Source organism: Cetorhinus maximus, unplaced genomic scaffold, assembly GCF_964194155.1.
Source record: "Cetorhinus maximus unplaced genomic scaffold, sCetMax3.hap1.1 HAP1_SCAFFOLD_347, whole genome shotgun sequence".
NCBI lineage: Eukaryota > Metazoa > Chordata > Chondrichthyes > Lamniformes > Cetorhinidae > Cetorhinus > Cetorhinus maximus.
Window position 1 is genome coordinate 171,621 of NW_027596294.1, and position 22,239 is coordinate 193,859.

At 44.6% G+C, this 22,239-nt stretch overlaps 1 protein-coding gene across 4 annotated transcripts in view; it reads left to right on the plus strand.

Annotated features, from left to right (window-relative positions):
• The window catches only part of LOC144673347 (NACHT, LRR and PYD domains-containing protein 3-like), a 66,547-nt gene that overhangs the window by 6,320 nt on the left and 37,988 nt on the right, over positions 1-22,239 (plus strand). For all 4 annotated transcript variants that reach the window (XM_078535239.1, XM_078535240.1, XM_078535241.1 and 1 more), the window contains 2 exons: positions 17,353-17,442; positions 18,991-19,157. In XM_078535239.1, coding sequence (XP_078391365.1) covers positions 17,379-17,442; positions 18,991-19,157 — 231 coding nt within the window. In that variant the 5' untranslated portion in view covers positions 17,353-17,378. The remainder of the gene's footprint in view (positions 1-17,352; positions 17,443-18,990; positions 19,158-22,239) is intronic.

Here is a 22,239-nt window from a genome sequence, read left to right on the forward strand (position 1 = left end):
GCACACACTATTCCAAGTGTGGTCTCACCAATACCCTGTGCAATTGCAGCAAGACATTCCTATTCCTGTACTCGAATCCTCTGGCTATGAAGGCCAACACACCATTTGTCTTCTTTACCGCCTGCTGCACCTGGATGCTTACCTTCAGCGACTGGTGTACGAGGACACCCAGGTCTCATATCACAATCCCCTCTCTCAATTTATAGCCATTCAGATAATAATCTGCCTTCCTGTTTTTGCTACCAAAGTGGATAACCACACATTTATCCACATTATACTGCATCTGCCATTCATTTGCCCACTCACTCAGCTTGTCCAAATCACACTGAAGCAGCTCTGCATCCTCCTCACAGCTCACCCTCCCACCCAGCTTTGTGTCATCTGCAAATTTGGAGCTATTACATTTAGCTCCCTCATCTAAATCATTAATATATATTGTGAATAGCTGGGGTCCCAGCACCGATTCCTGTGGTACCCCACTCGTCACTGCCTGCCATTTGGAAGAATGCCCGTTTATTCCTACTCTTTGTTTCCTGTCTGCCAACCAGGTTTCTATCCACCTCAATACACTACCCACAATCCTATGCGCTTTAATTTTACATGCTAATTTCTTATGTGGGACTTTGTCGAAAGCCTTCTGGAGTTCCAAATAAACCATATCCACTGGCTCCCGCTCATCAACTCTACTAGTTCCATTATCGAACAAATCCAGTAGATTTGTCAAGCATGATTTACCTTTTGTGAGATCGGACAGTGAGTAACCCGGGGAGGATGGAGCCAGTGACATTGGACAGTGTGTAACCCGGGGAGGATGGAGCCAGTGACATTGGACGGTGTGTAACCCGGGGAGGATGGAGCCAGTGAGAACGGACAGTGAGTAACCCGGGGAGGATGGAGCCAGTGACATTGGACAGTGTGTAACCCGGGGAGGATGGAGCCAGTGACATTGGACAGTGTGTAACCCGGGGAGGATGGAGCCAGTGACTTTGGACAGTGTGTAACCCGGGGAGGATGGAGCCAGTGACATTGGACAGTGTGTAACCCGGGGAGGATGGAGCCAGTGAGAGCGGACAGTGAGTAACCCGGGGAGGATGGAGCCAGTGACATTGGACGGTGTGTAACCCGGGGAGGATGGAGCCAGTGAGATCGGACAGTGTGTAACCCGGGGAGGATGGAGCCAGTGAGAGCGGACAGTGAGTAACCCGGGGAGGATGGAGCCAGTGAGATCGGACAGTGTGTAACCCGGGAAGGATGGAGCCAGTGACATTGGACAGTGTGTAACCCAGGAAGGATGGAGCCAGTGAGATCGGACAGTGTGTAACCCGGGGAGGATGGAGCCAGTGACATTGGACAGTGTGTAACCCGGGGAGGATGGAGCCAGTGAGATCGGACAGTGTGTAACCCGGGGAGGATGGAGCCAGTGAGAGCGGACAGTGAGTAACCCGGGGAGGATGGAGCCAGTGAGATCGGACAGTGTGTAACCCGGGAAGGATGGAGCCAGTGACATTGGACAGTGTGTAACCCAGGGAGGATGGAGCCAGTGAGATCGGACAGTGAATAACCCGGGGAGGATGGAGCCAGTGACATTGGACAGTGTGTAACCCGGGGAGGATGGAGCCAGTGACATTGGACAGTGTGTAACCAGGGGAGGATGGAGCCAGTGACATTGGACAGTGTGTAACCCGGGAGGATGGAGCCAGTGACATTGGACAGTGTGTAACCCAGGGAGGATGGAGCCAGTCAGATCAGAATTTTAACGGCACAGAAGGAGGCATTCAGTCCATCATGTCTACACCAGCTTTCCAAATGAGCATTATGACCTGGTGCCGTTGCCCTGCAATTTCACCATACCCCTGCACATTGTTTCTATTCAAATAATCATCGAGCGCCCTCTTGAATGCCTCGATTGAACCTGCCCCCACCAGACTTTCAGGCAGTGCATTCCACGCTCGTTGTCTGAAAGTTTTCTCACCTCACATTTGCTTCCTTTGCAAATCACTTTAAATCTGTGCCCTCTTGTTCTTCATCCTTTTACGAGTGGGAACAGCTTCCCCCTATCTACACTGTCCAGCCCCTACATGATTTTGAACATCTCTATCAAACCTCCTCTCAACCTTCTTCTATCTAAGGGTAAAGGTCGCAACCTGTCCGAACTGTCCTCGTAGCTGAAGTTTCTCATCCCTGGCACCATTCTTGTAAACCTCTTCAGCACCCTCTCCAATGTGTTTACTTCCTTCCTATAATATGGTGCCCAGAACAGTACACAATATTCCAGCTGAGGTCGAATGAGTGCCTTATATAAATTTAGCATTTATGGCCTTGTACCCTATGCGCCTGTTTATAAAGCCCAGGATATTATATGGGTTATTAACAGCTCAATCCACCTGTCCTGCTATCTTCAATGATCTAAGAACATAAGAACTAGGATCAGGAATAGGAAATTAGCCCCTCGAGCCTGTCCCACCATTCATTACGATCATGGCTGATCTCATTTCGGCCTCTCCCCATAACCTTTCAACCCATTACTAATTAAAAATATGTCGATCTCTGCCTTAAATTTATTCAGCGACTCAGCATCCTCTGCAATCTGAGAGAGTGAATTCCAAAGATTCAGGACCATTTGAGAAAAGTAATCCCTCCTCATGTTTGCTTTAAATCTACCACCCCTTAGCCTAAAGCTATGGCCTCTCGTTCCAGAATGCCCCAAAAGGGGAAACATCCGCTCCACGTCTACTTTGTCTATCTACTTCCGTATCTTATATACCTCAATTAGATCTCCTCCCATTCTTCTACACTCTCGCGAGTACACCCAGATCCCTCTGCACTGAAGCATTCTGCATTTTCTCTCCAATTAAATAATAAGTCGCCTTTTCATTCATCTGACCAAAATGGATGACCTCACACTTATCTACGTTAAACCCCATCTGCCAAATTTTGGCCCATTCACCTAACCTGTCTATATCCATTTGTAAATTTCTTAGTTCTTCATTGCAACTTGCTCTCCCATCTATTTTGGTATCGTCTGCAAGTTTAGCTATAGTACCTTCTATCCCTGAATACAAGTCATTAATACAGGTTGTAAATTGTTGGGGCCCAAGGAACGAACCCTGTGACAACCCACTAGTTACAGCTTGCCATCCAGAAAAAGACACATATATGCCGACACTCTGCTTTCTGTTGGTTGGCCAATCCTCTATCTAAGCTAATATATTACCCCTCACTCCATTCGATCTTATCTTGTGTTTAATCTTTGGTGCAGCAACTTAACAAAGACCCCTGGAAGCCCAGATATACTACATCTACAGGATCACCATTATCCACTTTGCTTGTCACATCTTCAATGAACTCTAGCAAATTAGTCTAACACGATTTACTCTTCATAACATCATGCTGACTCCGATGGATTGCATTTTGACTTTCCAAATACCCCATTACTACTTCCTGAATAGTGGCTTCCACCAATTTCCCAACAAAAGGCGTTAAACTAAGTCATCTATAGTTTCCTACTTTCTGCCTCCCCCCTCCCACCAACATTTTGAATAGGGCGTTATATTACTATATTTCCAATCCACTGGAAACTTTCCAGGATCCAGGCAGATTTGACACTGAATGACCGGGGGAGGATGGAGCCAGTGAGATCAGAGAGTGGGTAAACCGGGGAGGATGGAGCCAGTGAGATCGGACAGTGAGTAACCCGGGGAGGATGGAACCAGTGAGATCGGACAGTGAGTAACCGGGGGAGGATGGAGCCAGTGACATCGGACAGTGAGTAACCCAGAGAGGATGGAGCCCGTGAGATTGGACAGTGAATAACCCGGGGAGGATGGAGCCAGTGAGATCGGACAGTGAGTAACCCGGGGAGGATGGAGCCAGTGAGATCGGACAGTGAGTAACTGGGGGAGGATGGAGCCAGTGACATCGGACAGTGAGTAACCCGGAGAGGATGGAGCCAGTGACATCGGACAGTGAGTAACCCGGGGAGGATGGAGCCAGTGAGATCGGACAGTGTGTAACCCGGGGAGGATGGAGCCAGTGAGATCGGACAGTGTGTAACCCGGGGAGGATGCAGCCAGTGAGATCGGACAGTGTGTAACCCGGGGAGGATGTAGCCAGTGAGATTGGACCGTGAGTAACCCGGGGAGGATGGAGCCAGTGAGATAAGAGAGTGACTAACCCGGCGAGGATGGAGCCAGTGAGATTGGACAGTGGGTAACCAGGGAGGATGGAGCCCGTGAGATTGGACAGTGAATAACCCGGGGAGGATGGAGCCAGTGAGATCGGACAGTGTGTAAGCCGGGGAGGATGGAGCAAGTGAGATCGGACAGTGAGTAACCCGGGGAGGATGGAGCCAGTGAGATCAGACAGTGAGTAACCCGGGGAGGATGGAGCCAGTGAGATCGGACAGTGAGTAACCCGGGGAGGATGGAGCCAGTGAGAAGGGACAGTGAGTGACCCGGGGAGGATGGAGTCAGTGAGATCGGACAGTGAGTAACCCGAGGAGGATGGAGTCAGTGAGATCGGACAGTGTGTAACCCGGGGAGGATGGAGCCAGTGAGATCGGACAGTGTGTAACCCGGGGAGGATGTAGCCAGTGAGATCGGACAGTGAGTAACCCGGGGAGGAGGGAGCCAGTGCGATCGGACAGTGAGTAACCGGGGAGGATGGAACCAGTGATTTCAGGCGGTATATAACATGGGGAGAATGGAGCCAGTGTGATCGGACACTCTTGAGCCCGGGTAGGATGGATCCAGTGATTTCAGACGGTGTGTTACACGGGGAAGGTGGAGCCAGTGAGACCTGCCTTGAGCCATCGGCCATCCAGTGCATAAAATGTATGAATTTTCTCATCGGTGCCGACAGTGTAAGATAGCCATCTCATTTCTCTAAACTCTCAATCTCACACCTACCAGGCATGCAGTAGCATCTCACCCACTGCCAGCTGAAGGAACATCGCATTTCAGTCTCTCACACATGTGCTCACATCTTCATCTGTCCTCACCTCCTCTGGAGAATGCCTCCCCAGTACTCACTATCTTGAGGCCACTTGGACAGATCAATATGTGCACCCAGACACATCCTAGGGTAATCCCTCTTTACCAGACAAGCCCTGACCTGCAGCCTCTTCCCTTGCTTCTCTTCCAGAAGCAAACCCTGGCCCTGCAGCCATTGAAAATCCACCACCACCTTATGGCTTGTCTGGTAGTTGGAGACCTGCCCCATTAAAAATGATGTGGTGCTTCCTGTGAAGTCTGGCACTGATGGCCATGCGTGTTGTCCAAAGCAAGGTAGACAAACAAACCTCAAAGTCCCAAGCGAATTGCAGGCCGCCAGGTACATGTCACTTTTCCAGAGTTGTGAAACACATCGAAATGTGATCAGGCAGACATGCTCGGATGATCCAGTTTGTGGGGATGATTCTGGTGGGCAGGGCTTACACTGAGATCTAACAGTATTGAAGTTAGGTACATGACGTGCAGCAGTGAGAAACACGGCCGGCCATTTACAGGTGGAGCGGACAACCACAACTGGTTTCACGAAAGCTTGAAAGACGTTTTTGTCCATTCTCAATGTATTTACCCCTCACGTCCACCATGATGCCCAACGCCGGAAAATAGTGGCCAAATGCGGGAATTTGTATCGTTTTGCACTTCTTCAAATCTTCTCTCAACCTTTCCAGGAATACCATTCCAGGTTCGAAATCTATCCATGTAACTGAAATCCCTAGTCCCTATAAATCTGCAAAATCTTTTCTTCACCCTCTCTCAAACTGTTACAACCTTTTTTAATTGTGTCCGGAATTCAACACAATACTCGGAGTTGAAGCTGAATCAGTGTTCTTCAAAGAACACTGAAGATCTGTCCTCACTTACTTCAGTTTGTACTCTATATTTTCAGTGCTTTTGCCGAAATATTGTCAGGGTCCACAGCCTTTGCAGTATGCCATGCCTTCTCCCCTTTCTTGATATCGCGTGGAGTGAATCGAATCGGCTGGCCCAAGACTGGCACCTGTGATGCTGGGGGCCTCCAGAGGAGAGTGAGTTAGGTCATCCACTCGGCACATCTGGCTGAAGGTGTTCTAACTTCATCAGGATGACACATCACTTTTAGTTACTACTGTTGCAGCTCCTGGCATGCCCTCCTGCACTCTTCATTGAACCAGGGTTGAACCCAGGTTTAATGGTAGAGTTGAGATTATGCAGGCCATGAGTTTACATGTTGTGTTTGAGTACCATTCCGCTGCTGCCGATGGCCCAGAGTGACTCATGGATGCCCAGTGTTGAGTTGCTTGATATGTTTGAAATCTATCCCATTTATTACGAATGGAGGGTATTCTCCATGTGAAGATAGGACTTCAGCTCCACAAGGACTGTACAGTGGTGACTCCTACCAAAAGTGTCCTGGGAAGGCAGGCAGATTTGAGAGGATGAGGTCAAGTATGGTTTTTCACTCTTGATAGTTCCTCCCCACCTGCCACAAAGTCTAGCAGCTTTGTCTTTTTGGACTCCGTTAGTAGTCTTACTACCGAGCCAATCTTGGGATTCAATGGAGATTGGAGTTTCCTCACCAGAGTGTATTCTGTGCCCTTGATGCCCTCAGTTCCTATTCCAAGTGTTTTTTTTTCAATATGTAAGAGTGCTGAGTATTTCGCTGAAGGCGAACAGGTATCGCGGGGATTGTGGGGAGGGGGGTGGTTTTGGGCGGAGGGAACAGGGGAGGGCGGGGGGTGGGGTTGGGTGTGGTGGGTGTCAGTTGATGGTAACCAGCAGGAGGTTTGTTTGCCCACGTTTTCCCTGATGCCATGAGACTTTATGGGGTCCGGAATCGATATCGAGGACTCTCAGAGCCACTCCTTTCCGATCACTGGGCTGCCACATCTGGTCAATCAGTCCTCTTTACGGGACAGACATTTATTAATTCATTTCCAGTAAGTGAAACAAGCACATAAGCACAGTCGCAAAATATTGCAGCTAAGTAATTGTAATTTTTCTTATCAGAGCTTAGTCTGTTATTTACTAAGGAGAAACTACTGCTTGTTAACTAGGAACTATTTACAGGAGATAATAACCATTCCTCTGTTCCTAATGATAAACCAGCCTATGACAGACATTGTACAAATTCAGGACAGTAGAATCTGGTTAGCATGAAAGGAGGCTGGATACCGAGATTAATGCAACTAAAACCCAAAGATATTACACAATTAGAATTGGGACAGAAACACAGTGAGAGATCGAAAGCAAAGATATTTCAGCTTAAGAAAGCTCTGTGTAGCCTTCCCTCCTCTCTACAAATGCAATAAGTGAGCAATGGCCTTTGCACCTTGCTCTCTTCCAGCCTCTTATAGTCAAATTATAAAGAAGTTATACTGTGGGCAATAAAATAATGACACAATATCGCTTCCAGCTACAGCTTTTTCGGGTCTTTGTCGGGTCTTCTGAACCTCAGGTGAAAGAGCAGGGAATGTGTAGTTATTGTCACCACACACACAATTAATAACAGTCAAAAATGATCAATATTGTCACAATTCAATCTAAATAAGACAGTGTGTAATTCAGATCCAGCTCCAACTGAGAGAACAGGGTGGGGAGGGATTGTACTGATCAGGCTGAAGGTCTTGTTTTTGACTGTGATGTGTAATTGATCTTTACCTAGGGAGTATTCAGGAAACTGCAGAACCTACTTCACTAATTTATCCAGACTCTCTGGAAGCAGAATCAGATACCGCAGCACAAGGTAAGAATCCAGAATATACTGACTACTGTTATAGAGTTTTACTATGGAAGCACAGCGCTGAACCAGCTTTTTACGTCATCGCTGATTGATTAATAAAATGATGACAGCACTGAAGAAGGTTAGCGAATCCATGCTAGCTCTTTGCAAGAGAAATCGGATGGACGCTCTATCCCATCCTGTAGTCCTGCATTCTTTTTCCTTTAAGGACTTATTTCCTTTGGAAATAAGTGAAACTGAACACAACCAGTGTCAATCCTTCTGGCAATGGCAATGTGGTACATCGTTTTTTTTTTAAAAAAACTGTCTCTTTTGGGAAGAATATTTGGGCAATATAGTTCTGTTTTCTTTTTTTTGTGGGGGAGGCGTAAGCAAATATATTTACTTCAGAACACAGTGCCTGTTCAATTCCTGATAGCATATTGCCTAAGATCTTTTGGGGTTTTACATGGTGGTTAGCACCCAGGTTGTTAGTAACAGTTAAACTGCTCTGGGTTACCTGGACGGGTAATCTAGGTTTCTCACTGTAAGTGCCAATTCTTCTGACTTTAGGGCTGATCTGCTCCTGTCAAGAGTAACTCTTCCCTGTCCGCTTTCGTAACCTGTGAATTCAGCTGCTCAAACTCTGACACTGCTGTTACACTGCGTGCAGGAGATTGGTGGACTGCAATGTGATTTTCGCCCCCTGCAGGGATTCTGCTTCAGCGTTTGGCTTGAGTGCGAGCAGAATTGGAGTGTTCCGGTTACTGCTGCTAGGCTCTATTTGTTGGTACTGCAACATGTGGGTAATCTCCTCCCGAACCTGGACCAGCTTTTCTGCAACTAACCTGATGAAAGGGGTCTCTCCCGCATGCATATCCGTTAGAGTGATAGTGGTGCAGTCCGGTGTGTCTTTACAGATTGCTTTAAATTCAGTTAGCGGCCCTGTTATGTTGTCTCACAGTTCTCCGTTTAGGTGGGCAAATATGGAGTCCAATTTCTCTCTTGGCTTGTCAGGTAGTTGGGGGTTCAATGTGGGCTTCACCCTGAAATTCATCCTTACTCTTCCTATCTTCTATTTTGGGAATGGGTTTTCCTCTCAGGCGTTCAATGTCTGGTGGAATACCCCTGCCCTCAGATCAATGTTCAGCTCCTGCTGTAATTCCCTGTGGCTCTTCAATCAAGCGAGGTATCACCCTCACTCTTTCTTTGCCTATTTCGGAACTTCCCTGGTCCTCATTCAATTCTGCAATAAAATATGGGCTGAACAGATCATTGGCGCATGAGATCATTCCTTTGGTTTGGAATCGGCATTACTCTAACTTGTTTAATGTCCTCTGGGATACTTCCTCCCTCAAGTGGATCTTCACCTCCAGCTAACCTCGAATTTTGCTCTTCAACTGGGTGAGGCGTCTCACTCAATGTCCGCTTGGGATCTCCCTTCGTCCCTATTTAACGCTCGAAAGAAGGTTTCCACCAGCCCTCCTTTGGGTTATATTCTTCAACTCTTACCTTTCCTGTGTTAACAATTTTCTTTTCCTCACGCTCTCATGTAGATCGAGCATCTCCCTCGCAGTCCCTTTTCCTGCCCTGGGACTTCTCCAGTCCGTTTTTGATTCTGGGATGGGTGCATTGGCCAACCCAATTTCGGGCTCATTCTGTGAGTCTGTTTTAAGTTCTACTGGCCCTTCCTGGACCTTTTTTAACTCCACTGGCCTAACTTCGGCCTTGTTAAATTCATCAACTCTCTCTTAGCTCTCTCACTTGTTACAGTTTCTATTTCATCCTTTAGGGACTCTGAACATTCTCCAGCTCCCTGTGCTCCTGCAGAATCCCGCAGGCTGTTGTTGGCCTCTTTTCTTTTCCTACCTAAAACTTTATTACCTGCCTAATTGTGTCTGTGGAGGGAAGCGATCCCTGATACCAGTAGTTTGGGGAGAACTCCTGCCTTTATTCGGCCCGGGACTAGGTCACACAGTATGTGGTCCCGATGGAGGTGGACAGACATGTATCCTCATTTCACTTGACTGATCACTCCCTTGGCTTCCAGGGAGGACTCGGAAGCAGGCTTACCTCTCCCCATTCCCCACCAATAAATTAAGGACTGAGTGGCCCCGATATCCTGGAGCAGTATAATGGCTTTGCTCAGGTCATGGGATGGGCACTGGAACCCTGTTCCCGGAAAAACAACGCTCTAAAAACTTTCTGGGCGTTTGTCTGGCTCAGCCACGCATAAGGCCACACCCTCCAAGGGGCAAGTCCCTGAAACAAGTATCTCTACCTGCTCTGCTGGACTACCCATTGGCATGTCCTTCTGGTGATTACTGTTATGTAGCCCTATCAGACCCATAGGTTTCCCTCTCAATCTCCAGCTTTCAGGTCTGGAATGTCCCGTATTACTACAATGGGAGCACAGCAGTTGACAGGTGTTCTATTTTCGAGCTTGGGAATTTCTCGCACCCTCATTTGTACTTTCCTTTCTGGATGGAGGGCCTTTCCTGTCTGCTTCGCCTTATTTATGTTCCAATGATCATGAAAATGGTTTGGAAATGCTGCCTGACTTTCCAGGCCTCTGGGTGGAGTCGCAGTTGTCCGCTGTTTTAGCTGCATCATTGGCTGTGAGGATTCTCTGTTCCATCAAAAGCATCTGTCAGTTGAAGGGTATGCAGTTTTTAAATTCCTCCAGCAATATCAATTCGTGCAATCCCTCGGAGGTGCACTGAATTATTAAAGAGTGGACCCACTATCGAACACAATTTGCTTCAGCCACTCGAATTCGATGTAGGTCTGTGTGCGCTTCATATGAGTGTTCTGAAATTGCTGGCGGTATGTCTCCGGAATGAAATCATAGGCACTAAGGATGGCAGCCTTGGTCTCTTCATAATTAGTGGGCATGACAGGAGTCAGCACGGAGAAGACATTTTGAACTCTCCCTGACAGCTGCCATTGAATTAAAAACATCCAGATATCTGCTGGCCATTATAGTGGTTCTGTTACTGTCGCGGAAAACGGAGTGAACACTCAGACCCAGGAGGTTTGTCTCAGAAGCCTTTATTAAATTGTGATATCACGGAGAGCCCAGCAGCATCCAATGGAGCTAGCTGACACTCTGAGGAAGCATCAGAGTACATACATATTTATAGTAGAAGTCGTACATATCAAAGAGCTTGAAGGTGATAAGACTGTCTAACTTTCAATAATCAATTACATTAAGAATCGTTGTCTTTGGCATGCAACACACAATTAGTCTATTCTTATTTATGACTATACAGGATATTGGGGGAAGCCCACGTAGTAATAAAAAGTGAGACAGAGAATAGATAACCATGCTTGACCTTATCTTTAGTGGTAGGGGGTGTACACTCTTAGAGAACAGATGGCCATTGCTTGATCCTGTCTCTTTGTGTTGGGGGCAGACATCCTAGCCTTGTCTCAAGGATTCTAGGAAGCTTGTTTATGATACTCCTTTTCTCCTTTCCTGCTCAATTAGCTGGCAGCTGCAGGTGCACCTGCTAGAACAAAAGAGGGAACTGTGCTGTAGTATTCCACTATGGTGCTAACTGTTTAACCCTTAGTTGTCCTATAGATGTATTTTATTCTTCCACAATCCCTCCTTGTTAATCTTTCAGATTAATACCAATGAGGAATAGTATCTTCATCATCATAGGGGGGCTCATATCCATAAGGGAAAGGCCGATCCCTGGCAGGGTAAACCTTTTCTCCCCACCAGTGGGTTTCGCTGGGGGCCAGTGCGTATCAATTGAGGGAAACTGGAGCTCCTCCTAATCCAGTAGAGACACTGTTAATAACCTGGAAACAGCAAATTCGCAAAGCAATACATGCACAACACCCTATAACACATGCTACGACCAACCCAATTAAAACGTATAGCAACCAACTTCCCCAACCGGAGAACCAACCTAGTATTACAGACCACCATGATTCTTTTTTATAAAAATTACTCAAACTTTCCGTTTCAATACATAATACAAATTAGCTCACTTGGTAACAGCTGCTATATTGTTGCCGGACAATGTCTTTTACAGCGAGTGGCGTGGACCTAGTCTTCCTTCCCTTTTATCTTCAGGGCCGTTCGAGTTGTTAGCAGCACAAGATAGGGTCCTTTCCACCCTCTCATGCAATTCAGCTGCTGTTTTGCATAGAGGAAAATGAGTACAAATCCAACATTTAGTCTGATTAACTTGCGAGGCTACGGCCTGCATTCGTTGCACGGCAGAATTGGTATTCCATGCCCCTGCAAGGACCACGCAGGACAGGATCCAAATCAGAGTCAGCATTCCAACGGCTCAGTTAAAGTTCTTGCACAAGCACTTCCGTCCGAGGTCAGCGTTCGCTTGACGTGCGATGCGTTGATCCACAAGGGCATCCTTCAACCTTTACGGCCAAATGGGTGGTGAGCAGGACTTGGAAGGGCCCTTCCCATCGAGCTCTATGCCCCAATTAGTGAAACCTAGAATACTGTACGCTTTAGAAAAAGCTCGCTCTACCTGTCCTGCCACCTTTAATGACATATGTTCATATACACCCAGGTCTCTCTGCTCCTGCACGCCCGTTAGAATAGTATGCTTTGTTTTGTACTGTCCCTTCATGTTCTTTGTACCAACGTGTATCACCTCACACTTCTCCGCACTGAACTTGATCTGCCACCTATCTGCCCACCCCATTAATGTGTCAATGTCCATTTGAAGTTCTACACTGTCCTCCTCACAGTTTATCATTTATCATTCCCTGTTGCGAGTCAATCGGCACTGTCCATGCTGTACCAAAGTTCCCCCTGCTGTGCAGGATGAGCAGTGATGTTCCCCGACCTTGTTGCCAGTACTGATAGGCCCACGACCAGGATCGTAGATCTGTGGAGACATTAACATTCTCTGGGTTACCGCTTGGTCAATTGTCATGTATCTTTAACTTACCGTTCTCATATCTACAAGTGCGCATGTATCACCTCCATAATTACCTGGTATGGTCCGTTGTTGCTCTTTGGATTTGCCTGTTTCCATATCCTTAATCACCTGTCGGTCTCTGACTTCCTCTCTCCACTCATGTAATTGCCTACTTAATTCCCTTACATTGTCCTGTATTTTTCCTTTCTGAGGCCCTACATCTCCTACTATAATATCTTCAGGTAATTGCATGGCCCTTCCTGTTATCATTTCAAATGGGGTGAACCTGGCGGTCCTGCTTGGGGTAGCCCGCAGTGCATTAGAATATTGGGCTGTTCCCTGTCTCTTGATTGATTTTTTTTTAAAGTTCAGTTCATCCTTTCCACCATCCCTGGACTCTGGGGGTGGTAAGGAATATGGAATTTCTGTTTAATCTCCATAAGATTACACACTTCTTTAATGACTCTCCCTGTGAAATGATTTCCCTGATCTGAATCCATTTGGGTAAACTCCTTCCAGTTTACTCCCTCCTACTGCTGTCTCATGTCAGACCTCAATTCCTTAAACAACTCTACAATGCACCTTCTTATCCTATCTTTCAATGGCTCAGTATTTTCACTTCCATTGATGGTTCTCTCTGGGAACCGCTTAACTCTGCCTGTCATCAAGGTGTTAATCCTGTGGTTTTACTTTTTGTAGCTTGCAGGCACGTTAATATAGTCAGTAATACATCTATTTAGCCTTTTTCCAGCTTTCCCTTTACCTCTAAATTTTCTTTCCCGACCATGATCATCCTAAGGTTCTCTGGAGTTCAGTTTCTCTATTGTCTTGATTGTTTAAAATGTTTCCTTACTCTTTTGGCCATATTAACTATTCCATTTCAACGGGGATCTCTGTCTCTAGATCTTTGCTTATCTTCCCCTATGCAGTTCTAATGCCTCAGTTGATGGCCAGATTATCAAATTAATTTCCCTTAAAACAGTTTGTACATTAAGTCCTCTTTCCCTAACTCATTCTCCTACTTGCCTCATACCATATTACACTTGCAACAGCTACCATCTTATCTTATTCATGTTGCCTGGAGAGACTTTAAAATATTCTCATAACAGTTTTAAAAACAGAAATCAGGTATTGACATGTTTTGCTTCCTTTTCTTCTTCTCAAAGATTTTATTGTCTTAAAAGAAACCCACTAAATTGTGGCTGACCCTTTTCTTTTAGAATTATCCCAGATTCATTAACTCGGCCAAAACTTGGATTTCTGCCAAACTTTGCCAAGGTCTTGAGCTTAGCTTCATATTTTGGGAACAGACTTACAAACACAAAAGCTTGCAGCATTTGAATTAGTGCCAATTGTTGTCAGACCTTTTAAAATGAAAATTCCCTTTTGAGAACTTTATCAAGAACCAAACCTCAAATTTTTAAACTTTGTAAGAACTGTAATTTACACTATCAAAATTAAAACAACCTCTTTTTCATGTGTAATGATTTGTATCCAAGTTATAATTTAAGTATGTTTATCGACACATTCTTTATCTTAGATAGCATCCTAATGATTTAAAAGTAACCTGTTAAATTACACTGTACTTTACATCTCAAGATTGTCCCAAATTCAAATTCCAGTGCTTTTGGAAAGCAGATTTCCTTTAATATTTAATTCGCCTCTTCTTAAGAAACCCCTTTTTATCCATTGGAACCATCTAGATCTTGTGTTTATGTCTTTTCGTTTCCTAGGATCCTTCTGAATTTCAAGCAATTTCTTTTTCTCAGAATTTTAGAATACGAACTCGTATGTATTAATCCCAATAAGCTTGGAAGCTGATGATGAGGGTTATTCCCTACTAGTCTTCAAGGGGGTGGTACAAGGGTTGGTTCATCTCAAACAAAGTCAAGCCCTGTTTTATTTTTACACTACCTTCAAATTACGATTTTTGCCAGAAATCTCAACGCAAACCTTATACTCAAAACTTTGGAATATTTGAATAAACTTTTCCTTTAATCTAAGATGGGGCTTTCGACTCTAAAGTGCTCAACTACACACACAAAAGACAATTCAGGGAAGAAAACACCTTAAAGCTCACATACAAATGCTTCATTGCACACAAAAAAACACATATATAAAGGTATGTATCGATACTCCTATAATATTGAACTTAACTCTAAACGAAGCTTCGAGAAGCAGTGGGGAATAAAGGGATCTTGAAGGCTCCACCTATAGGGACCTTCAAACTGACGAAAGCTCACATTTTTTCCGCTGCTGCTTGTAAATTGCTCATTAACCCCCTAGCGGTTCCCTCTATCTCTCCCTCTCTCTCTCTCTCTTCAGCACAAACAGCTCTTGTAACTTAGATCAATTCATTTTTTTTTTAAGTTACAGAAAATTCAGTAGCGGACTAAAACATATTATAAGCGCACAAATCTGTCGCGATTAAAGGTTCCAGCTGGTGGGAAGCTCTCTCCTTTACTTTGAGTCCATTTAACACAATCAGAAACATATTGGACAATTTCAGGACCGTAATGGACATACATATAAGCATTTGGGGTTCCCTTCAAAGGGGGAACATGGGGTTTCTTTGATATCATATTTCCCATTTTACTTAATAATATACACAAAAGAAAACACAGAAATTACTTACTTTTCACCTCCATGGGACTCGAACCCCTGGGTATTCTACTACTACTTTTTTTTTCCTCCATCCATTTTTCATTCCGTTTTCTTGCCCATCTTCAAAGTTCCTGATTTAAGCTCCGGTTTCGCCGGTTTCGGATTGTTCTTAGTACTTTGTGAAGCGGGGGGAGTGGCAGAGCCCGCTCTGCTGTTGCGACCTCCCATTTTTCTGAAAAGAAAACACAATTTACAGCGCGGCGCATTTCCTACCCTATGCGCTCACCGGTGTTTAAGAGTTCCTTAACAAGTCCTCCGATTCTTTGGGTAACTTAAGTCTCTTTGGTCGGTAGCTACCCTTTTACTGGCAGTCCCCTTCTCAGCTGGGACGCTAATTCACTGCAATCCCCTTTCAGCTAGGATGCAATTCGTACTCACCCTAACTTAGGAGAGTTATTCCTCCCTTTCTCCGCGAGGGTTCTTTTTTTTTAGAGATCCGACGGCCCAGGATTTCAATCACCTCTCCAACTTAAGAGGCTGCTGGACTTCAGGCGGATCCCATCCTCGTCGCCAATTTGTCGTGGAAAACGGAGTGAACATTCAGACCCAGGAGGTTTGTCTCGGAAGCCTTTATTAAATCGTGATATCACGGAGAGCCCAGCAGCATCCAATGGAGCTAGCTGACACTCTGAGGAAGCATCAGAGTACACACATATTTATAGTAGAAGTCGTACATATCAAAGAGCTTGAAGGTGATAAGACTGTCTAACTTTCAATAATCAATTACATTGAGAATCATTGTCTTTGGCATGCAACACACAATTAGTCTATTCTAAGTTATGACTATACAGGATATTGGGGGAAGCCCACGTAGTAATAAAAAGTGAGACAGAGAATAGATAACCATGCTTGACCTTATCTTTAGTGGTAGGGGGTGTACACTCTTAGAGAACAGATGACCATTGCTTGATCCTGTCTCTTTGTGTTGGGGGCAGACGTCCTAGCCTTGTCTCATGGATCCTAGGAAGCCTGTTTATGATACTCCTTTTCTCCTTTCCTGCTCAATTAGCTGGCAGCTGCAGGTGCGCCTGCTAGAACAAAAGAGGGAACTGTGCTGTAGTATTCCACTATGGTTTTAACTGTTTAACCCTTAGTTGTCCTGTAGATGTATTTTATTCTTCCACAGTTACTATTTGAAAAGTGGCAAAAAAACTATTCCACATCAAACTCTTCAAATTTGGGAATGAATCTAACATACTTAAGGAGATCAGAGATTGGTTTGGGGTAGGGAGATAGAGGCAGTTACCCAGTAGAGAGAGTTTTTCCTTCGCAGCTTCAGCCTTTGAGCTGCTAACTCCATTTCCAATTTTCGGAGCTGGAATTCTCTCTCCCCCTTCTCGCTCTCTTTTCTTCTCCTTTTCCTTTCTCTTAGTCTCTCTCTCTTTCTTCCTCTCTTTTTCACACATGCTTTCCTGAAACTCTGTTCATTAGTCAGGTTCTGGTATGACAAGAGACAGGGTAAACATGTTGAAATTGAAGCACCAACCCCAGGATAGATCTCCATGAAAACACGGACAATGTCACTGCCCATGGAGACCAGGGGAATCGCACCCACTAATACATTGTAGGTGTGGATAGATATCATATTTATAAAATACCATAATTTAATATCTAATCTCAAGAAATCAAAATATTAAACAAACATTTGTAAATAAATAAAATATTCAATTCTGCACGAATGTATAAAAAATAAAGGATTATTTAATTCATCAATGATATTCTTTACCACAATTGACCACAAAATGTTCCCTGCCTTTGGAATTAGTATGGTTTTACCCTGCACTGTGTGAATAAATCTTACTAATGGGTGCTTCCACTGTGGAGTCTTAACCAACGCTAAGCCACTTGAACTGTGTTTTGGAGATCAGTGGGACTCAGTGGATTTCACTGAGCAGCTGGTCTATGTCACACCTGATGTGGAAAGTTTATCATAACACTAGGAAATGCCCAATCCCAGAACTAACAGCTATTGTAATGATGGGGGAGGAGGAACTGATATCATGGTTAACAAGGCAATGTTCTCTTTCTCATTTGAATATTCTCGTCTAACCTCCTATTAATATTATACTTATTACAGAGCAACTGGGAACGCTAGTCATTACCATGGCTGAAAGATCAAATATGGGAGAAGATCCAACATCCTCCAGAAGAATGAGAATGAATCCAGGTAGGTTCACAAGATGCTTTAAAATATAATTTCTGTTCAGAAAAATACTCTGAAACTCGAGCAAGAACCTGCAGCTCAGGCAGGAAGAGGCAGCATGACGGGATGAATAGAAAGAGGGAAGTGAGTGACCATCTAGAGGGACATCACAGTCACAGGTGGATGGAGATCCTGAGTACTGGAACTGTCCAGTACATAACTGGCATTGGGGGCTGTAAGGTGGATAGAGACAGAAACTCAAAGCAGGGTCTTCCTGAACAACAATGTGACACCAGGGAGCAGGGTCTCACCCTGAGTGAGATGAGGGTGAGAGGTAGGTGGGACATAGGAATAGGAGAGTGATACTGGTGGGAGATTATATAGTCAGGGGAATAGACAGACTCTTCAACAGCTTTGAGCAGGTCCCAAATAGTAAGTTAGAAGGAATATTACAACTTAGGCAACTTAATAGCCAAGGCTTCAGGATTATTATATATGGGTCATTTTGCACTGGGCCACTTAAGGAGCAGATTATGAGACACATCAAAGTGTGGTTGCAGAATTGGAGCAGGAGGGACGGGTCCATGCTCTTGGACCATTGGAGTGCGTTCAAGGTAAGGGAAAGGATAGCCGTGCTCTGATTTTTAAAAAAATATTCTATCTTGGGATGTGAGCGTTGCTGCCAAGTCCAGCAGTTGTTGCCCGTTATCTAATTGCCCCTGAACTGAGTGGTTTGCTAGGCCATCTCAGATGGCAGTTAGGAGACAACTACATTGCTGTGAGTCACATGTGGCCACACCAGGTAAGGACAGCAGTTATCCTTCGAAAAAGGACAACACTGAACCAGATGGATTTTTTTTACAAAGATCATTGATAGTCTTATGGCTGCTAATATTAAGACCAGCTTTCAATCTAGTTTTTACTCATTCAATTGAATTTAAATTCCACCATTTGCTATGGAGGGATTTCAACCCAAGACACCATAGCATTAGCCTTGGACCCCGGATTACTGGACCAATAACATTGCCACTATGCCACTGTCTGCCCCCAAGCCACCAATAATAATGGCTTTGCAGAGTAAGTGAATTAAGCAGTGGGAAGGGTATCAGCTGAACTGACTGGAGGGTTGGAAGTATTTGTATCTGAAAATAGAGAATGGAATTCATAAAACTGTTAGAGCTGAAACTGTTAAATAGGAAGTTCCATGATTTTGACCCTGTGATGGTGAAGAAATAACAATATAAGTCAAAGTCAGAAAGGTATGTGACTTGGAGGGGAAACTGTTGCCAATGACATTCCCATCCAGCTTCTGCATGTGGCCATCTGAATGGTGCAATGTGTTAGTTATAAGACAATGTTTAAAATTTCAAGAGACTCATAGGAAAGTGAGCCTGATAGTCATGTATGACAAATTTGCCCGATTTTTGAGAAGATGGACAGGCAGTTTGTACACGTTTGAAGATGGTGCTTGATAATTTGGTTCGCAGGGGGATTCAGCTATTTAATATAAGAGGAATTATAGCCCACTGCGTAGAAATTTGATAACATGTTTCATCTTCATTGTGTTCACAGCTCCAAACTCCACAGTCACAGAGCTCTTGACGAAATATGATGATTATCAACTGTTCCAGTTGACAAAATTCTACCGGGACAGGCTACAACAGGCGATTGAAGAAGGGGTGGATGGAGTCAGCTCATTGTTAACAAACGAGTGGATTTTCAGTAGACAAGAGCATCGGGTAAGTGGGCGAGGCACAGGGTGAGTTTCAATTATTTAAATATCACAAAGCTGACAGAATAATGACAAAGGAAATGCAAGATGAAGAAAATGATCAGTATCTTGCCTGGGTTAACTTCTAACGCCCTTGGAGTCGCATGGCGTGGCAATTAGTATGAGTTAATTTTGGACTTATTAACTAATCTTAGTAATTAGTTACTCTGGAAGGGACCCATCCATGAAGTGAAGAAAACCCCAGCGGTACCGAGCTTTCAGAACCACAAAAATAAAAGTCATGTTCCTCCTAAGCATGTTACACATGTCATACACCACCATCTCCCCAGGAAGCCTGTTCCATGGATTGACCACATACTCACTGAAATATTAATGGAAGTGAATGGGTTTAATAGGAGATAAAACTTCTTCCGGTGTTTCCTAAGGTTAGAATTGAATTTACATCATAGGAGTATGATGGCATTCTCTCTGCTTCCCTGGATGAGTACAGCTTCCACAAAACTCAAGAAGCTCGACACAATCCAAGACAAAGCATCCCTGCTTGATTGGCAGCCCATCCATCACCTTCAACACCCACTCCCTCCACCAGTGATACACACTTGCAACAGCGCTATCTATAAGATGCACCACAGCAACAACAAAGCCTCCTTTGACAGCACCTTCCAATCCCATGACCTGGAACATCAAGAAGCACAAGGTCAGCAAATGCATGGGAACAACACCTACAAATTCTTCTATAGGCCACACACCATCCTCACTTGGAACACTATCACAGTTCCTTCACTGTCGCGGGAACAAACCTCTGGAACTCTCTACTAGCAATGTTCTACACCGCATGGACTGCAGCGGTTAAAGAAGGCGGGTCATCAGCACCTTCTCAAGGGCACCTAGGGGTGGACAATGTAGGGTGCCGTATCCAGTGATGCCCAAATCCTGTGGAACAATAATTTTAAAAATGTACGACAGTTTCAGATCCCATGTAACGTATGAGATCAAGAGGCACCTACACAGAAATTACACCCACATTGCAGTTATACTGGGGAAACCGGGAAAGGGTGTGGGTTGGTGGGGACTGGCGGGATTTCAATCTTTGGCTGTGTGCCTCAATAAACCATTGAAGAATCATGTTCGAGTTGAATGGAATAGTTGGATGTTTGATGGAAATAAACCTTCACAAAGAGTGGAAATATGCGTGCTGCCCCTTGAGGTTTCATGTGGTTTTATCATCAAATTGTTCGATTCTGTTATTGCACAAAGTGCTATCAGATTGTTCAAAAATGCGGAATATCTAATTCATTGAACAAGAGAGGAAGATGATTTATTGTGGCGGGATGATTCCTAAAGGGAAAGCACCAAATATGACCCGGATTGGGATCCTTACAATGATCCCATAGCCAGGATGACTATTGGGGCTCTTTGCTCGGATGCCGACAATGGCTTAAAAATGCTGTGATTGTGGTTAAAAGTATCTTTGTGCAATTAATTCATTTAATAAACTGTGCTACCTTAGTTTAATGTAAATTACTTATTTTTTTTCACGTTTCAATAAAACCCACACCAGCTGTTCACATTTTATACTCTGCTTATAAGCAGTGCTTGGGAGTGGGGGTTGCAGATGGTGCTAATCACTGGGCCCTGTTCCGATCGGGGCGCCCCAGCTCATTGAATATCAAGATCGACAGGCTGTTTGGCCAATGTCCAAAGCAGCCAATATGGTGCCTAAACCTTCTGGAATCGGCCAATTGTTGCTGTTGTTTTGAAGCACCTTGTCTTTGAGTGCAGCTTCTGTAATCTTCACTCTGTCTTCAGACCTGAGTGGAGGCTGCTGGAGCGCAAGGTACGTGGCAAAGTGCATAGTCCCTCACCAGTCTGGTCCTGCCGACCCCCTCCAGCTATACTCTTCATGTTAATACAGATATTTTAATTTGTATATGGGATTGTTGCTTGAGCTTCAAGCCTTTTGGATGTTACTGAGCAGGTATTGCATAGGGCTAGGTTCAAAGAAGCAGAGATGGTTACATAATATGAAACAAAGTTGTCTGTAATTGCCTGATAAAGCTGTCGTTGTAAAGTGTATCTTACTGAAACCTGAACTTTTGATGGGCTTTACAAATAGAGGCATTGATTACAAAAGCTAAGAAGTTTTGCTAAATTTATATGAAAAAGTTGACCACACTGTGACTGTTGTTCTCAATGCTGAAAACCCAAAAATGTGAGGGAGTGGGATAAAGCTGGTGTGGGTAGGAGTTGGGGGTGGGGGGGGGGGGGGGGGGGTGGATGTGATGGAGATAAGTTGTGCAGAAGGACCACCAAGGCATATGATTTCTCTCCTTTGTCCTGCTTATAACTCGAACCCTGATTTGGAATGATTTTTCAAGGATTATATAATCACATTTACAGTATTAAGTTATGCATATTAATTTACCAATTCATAGCTGAATGTCTAAGGCTGATCCAGACTGTCCATCATCTCACGGTCCTTCTGCGAGATGAACTCACGAATCCAGATACACTCCATCAAAGATCGCCTGCTTCTATCCTCAATACATTGAGTTCCTCAGGATTAGAGAAGATAGAAGGCTGGCCAGCAGCGAATAAAAGCTTTTTATGAAGGTTCAGCAGATGATGAGCTAATGCAGGGCTGGAGACAAAGTCTGCTGTTTGTCCTCTTATCTTCCACAAGTCCTCTTCAGATTGTATGTTCACCTGTAACGGCCTCCAGTCTTTTAAAGTCTCCTGTTGCAATTACCATCCTCCTGTTTCAATATCCTTCAATGTCTTGACCCTCTCTATCTCTGTAAACTCCTCCAGCTCTACAAACCATCCTCTGCCACTGAAATTATTAGTTCCTCTGAAGATTCCCTCCTGTGCAGTTCCTCTTCACACCATGACTCATGACCAAGCGTTTAGTTGTCTTATTGTCCACCTCTCAACAAACCTCTCCCCCTTACATAACATTTCTATTTTGTTTAAAGCCGCTAATATATCCTGCTTCATACCAGATTCATATTTTGATTGCTCCTCTATGTGAAAACACTGTGGGACATTTAGTTTCCTGGTTCAATGTACGCTGCTGATGGAAGTGCTGA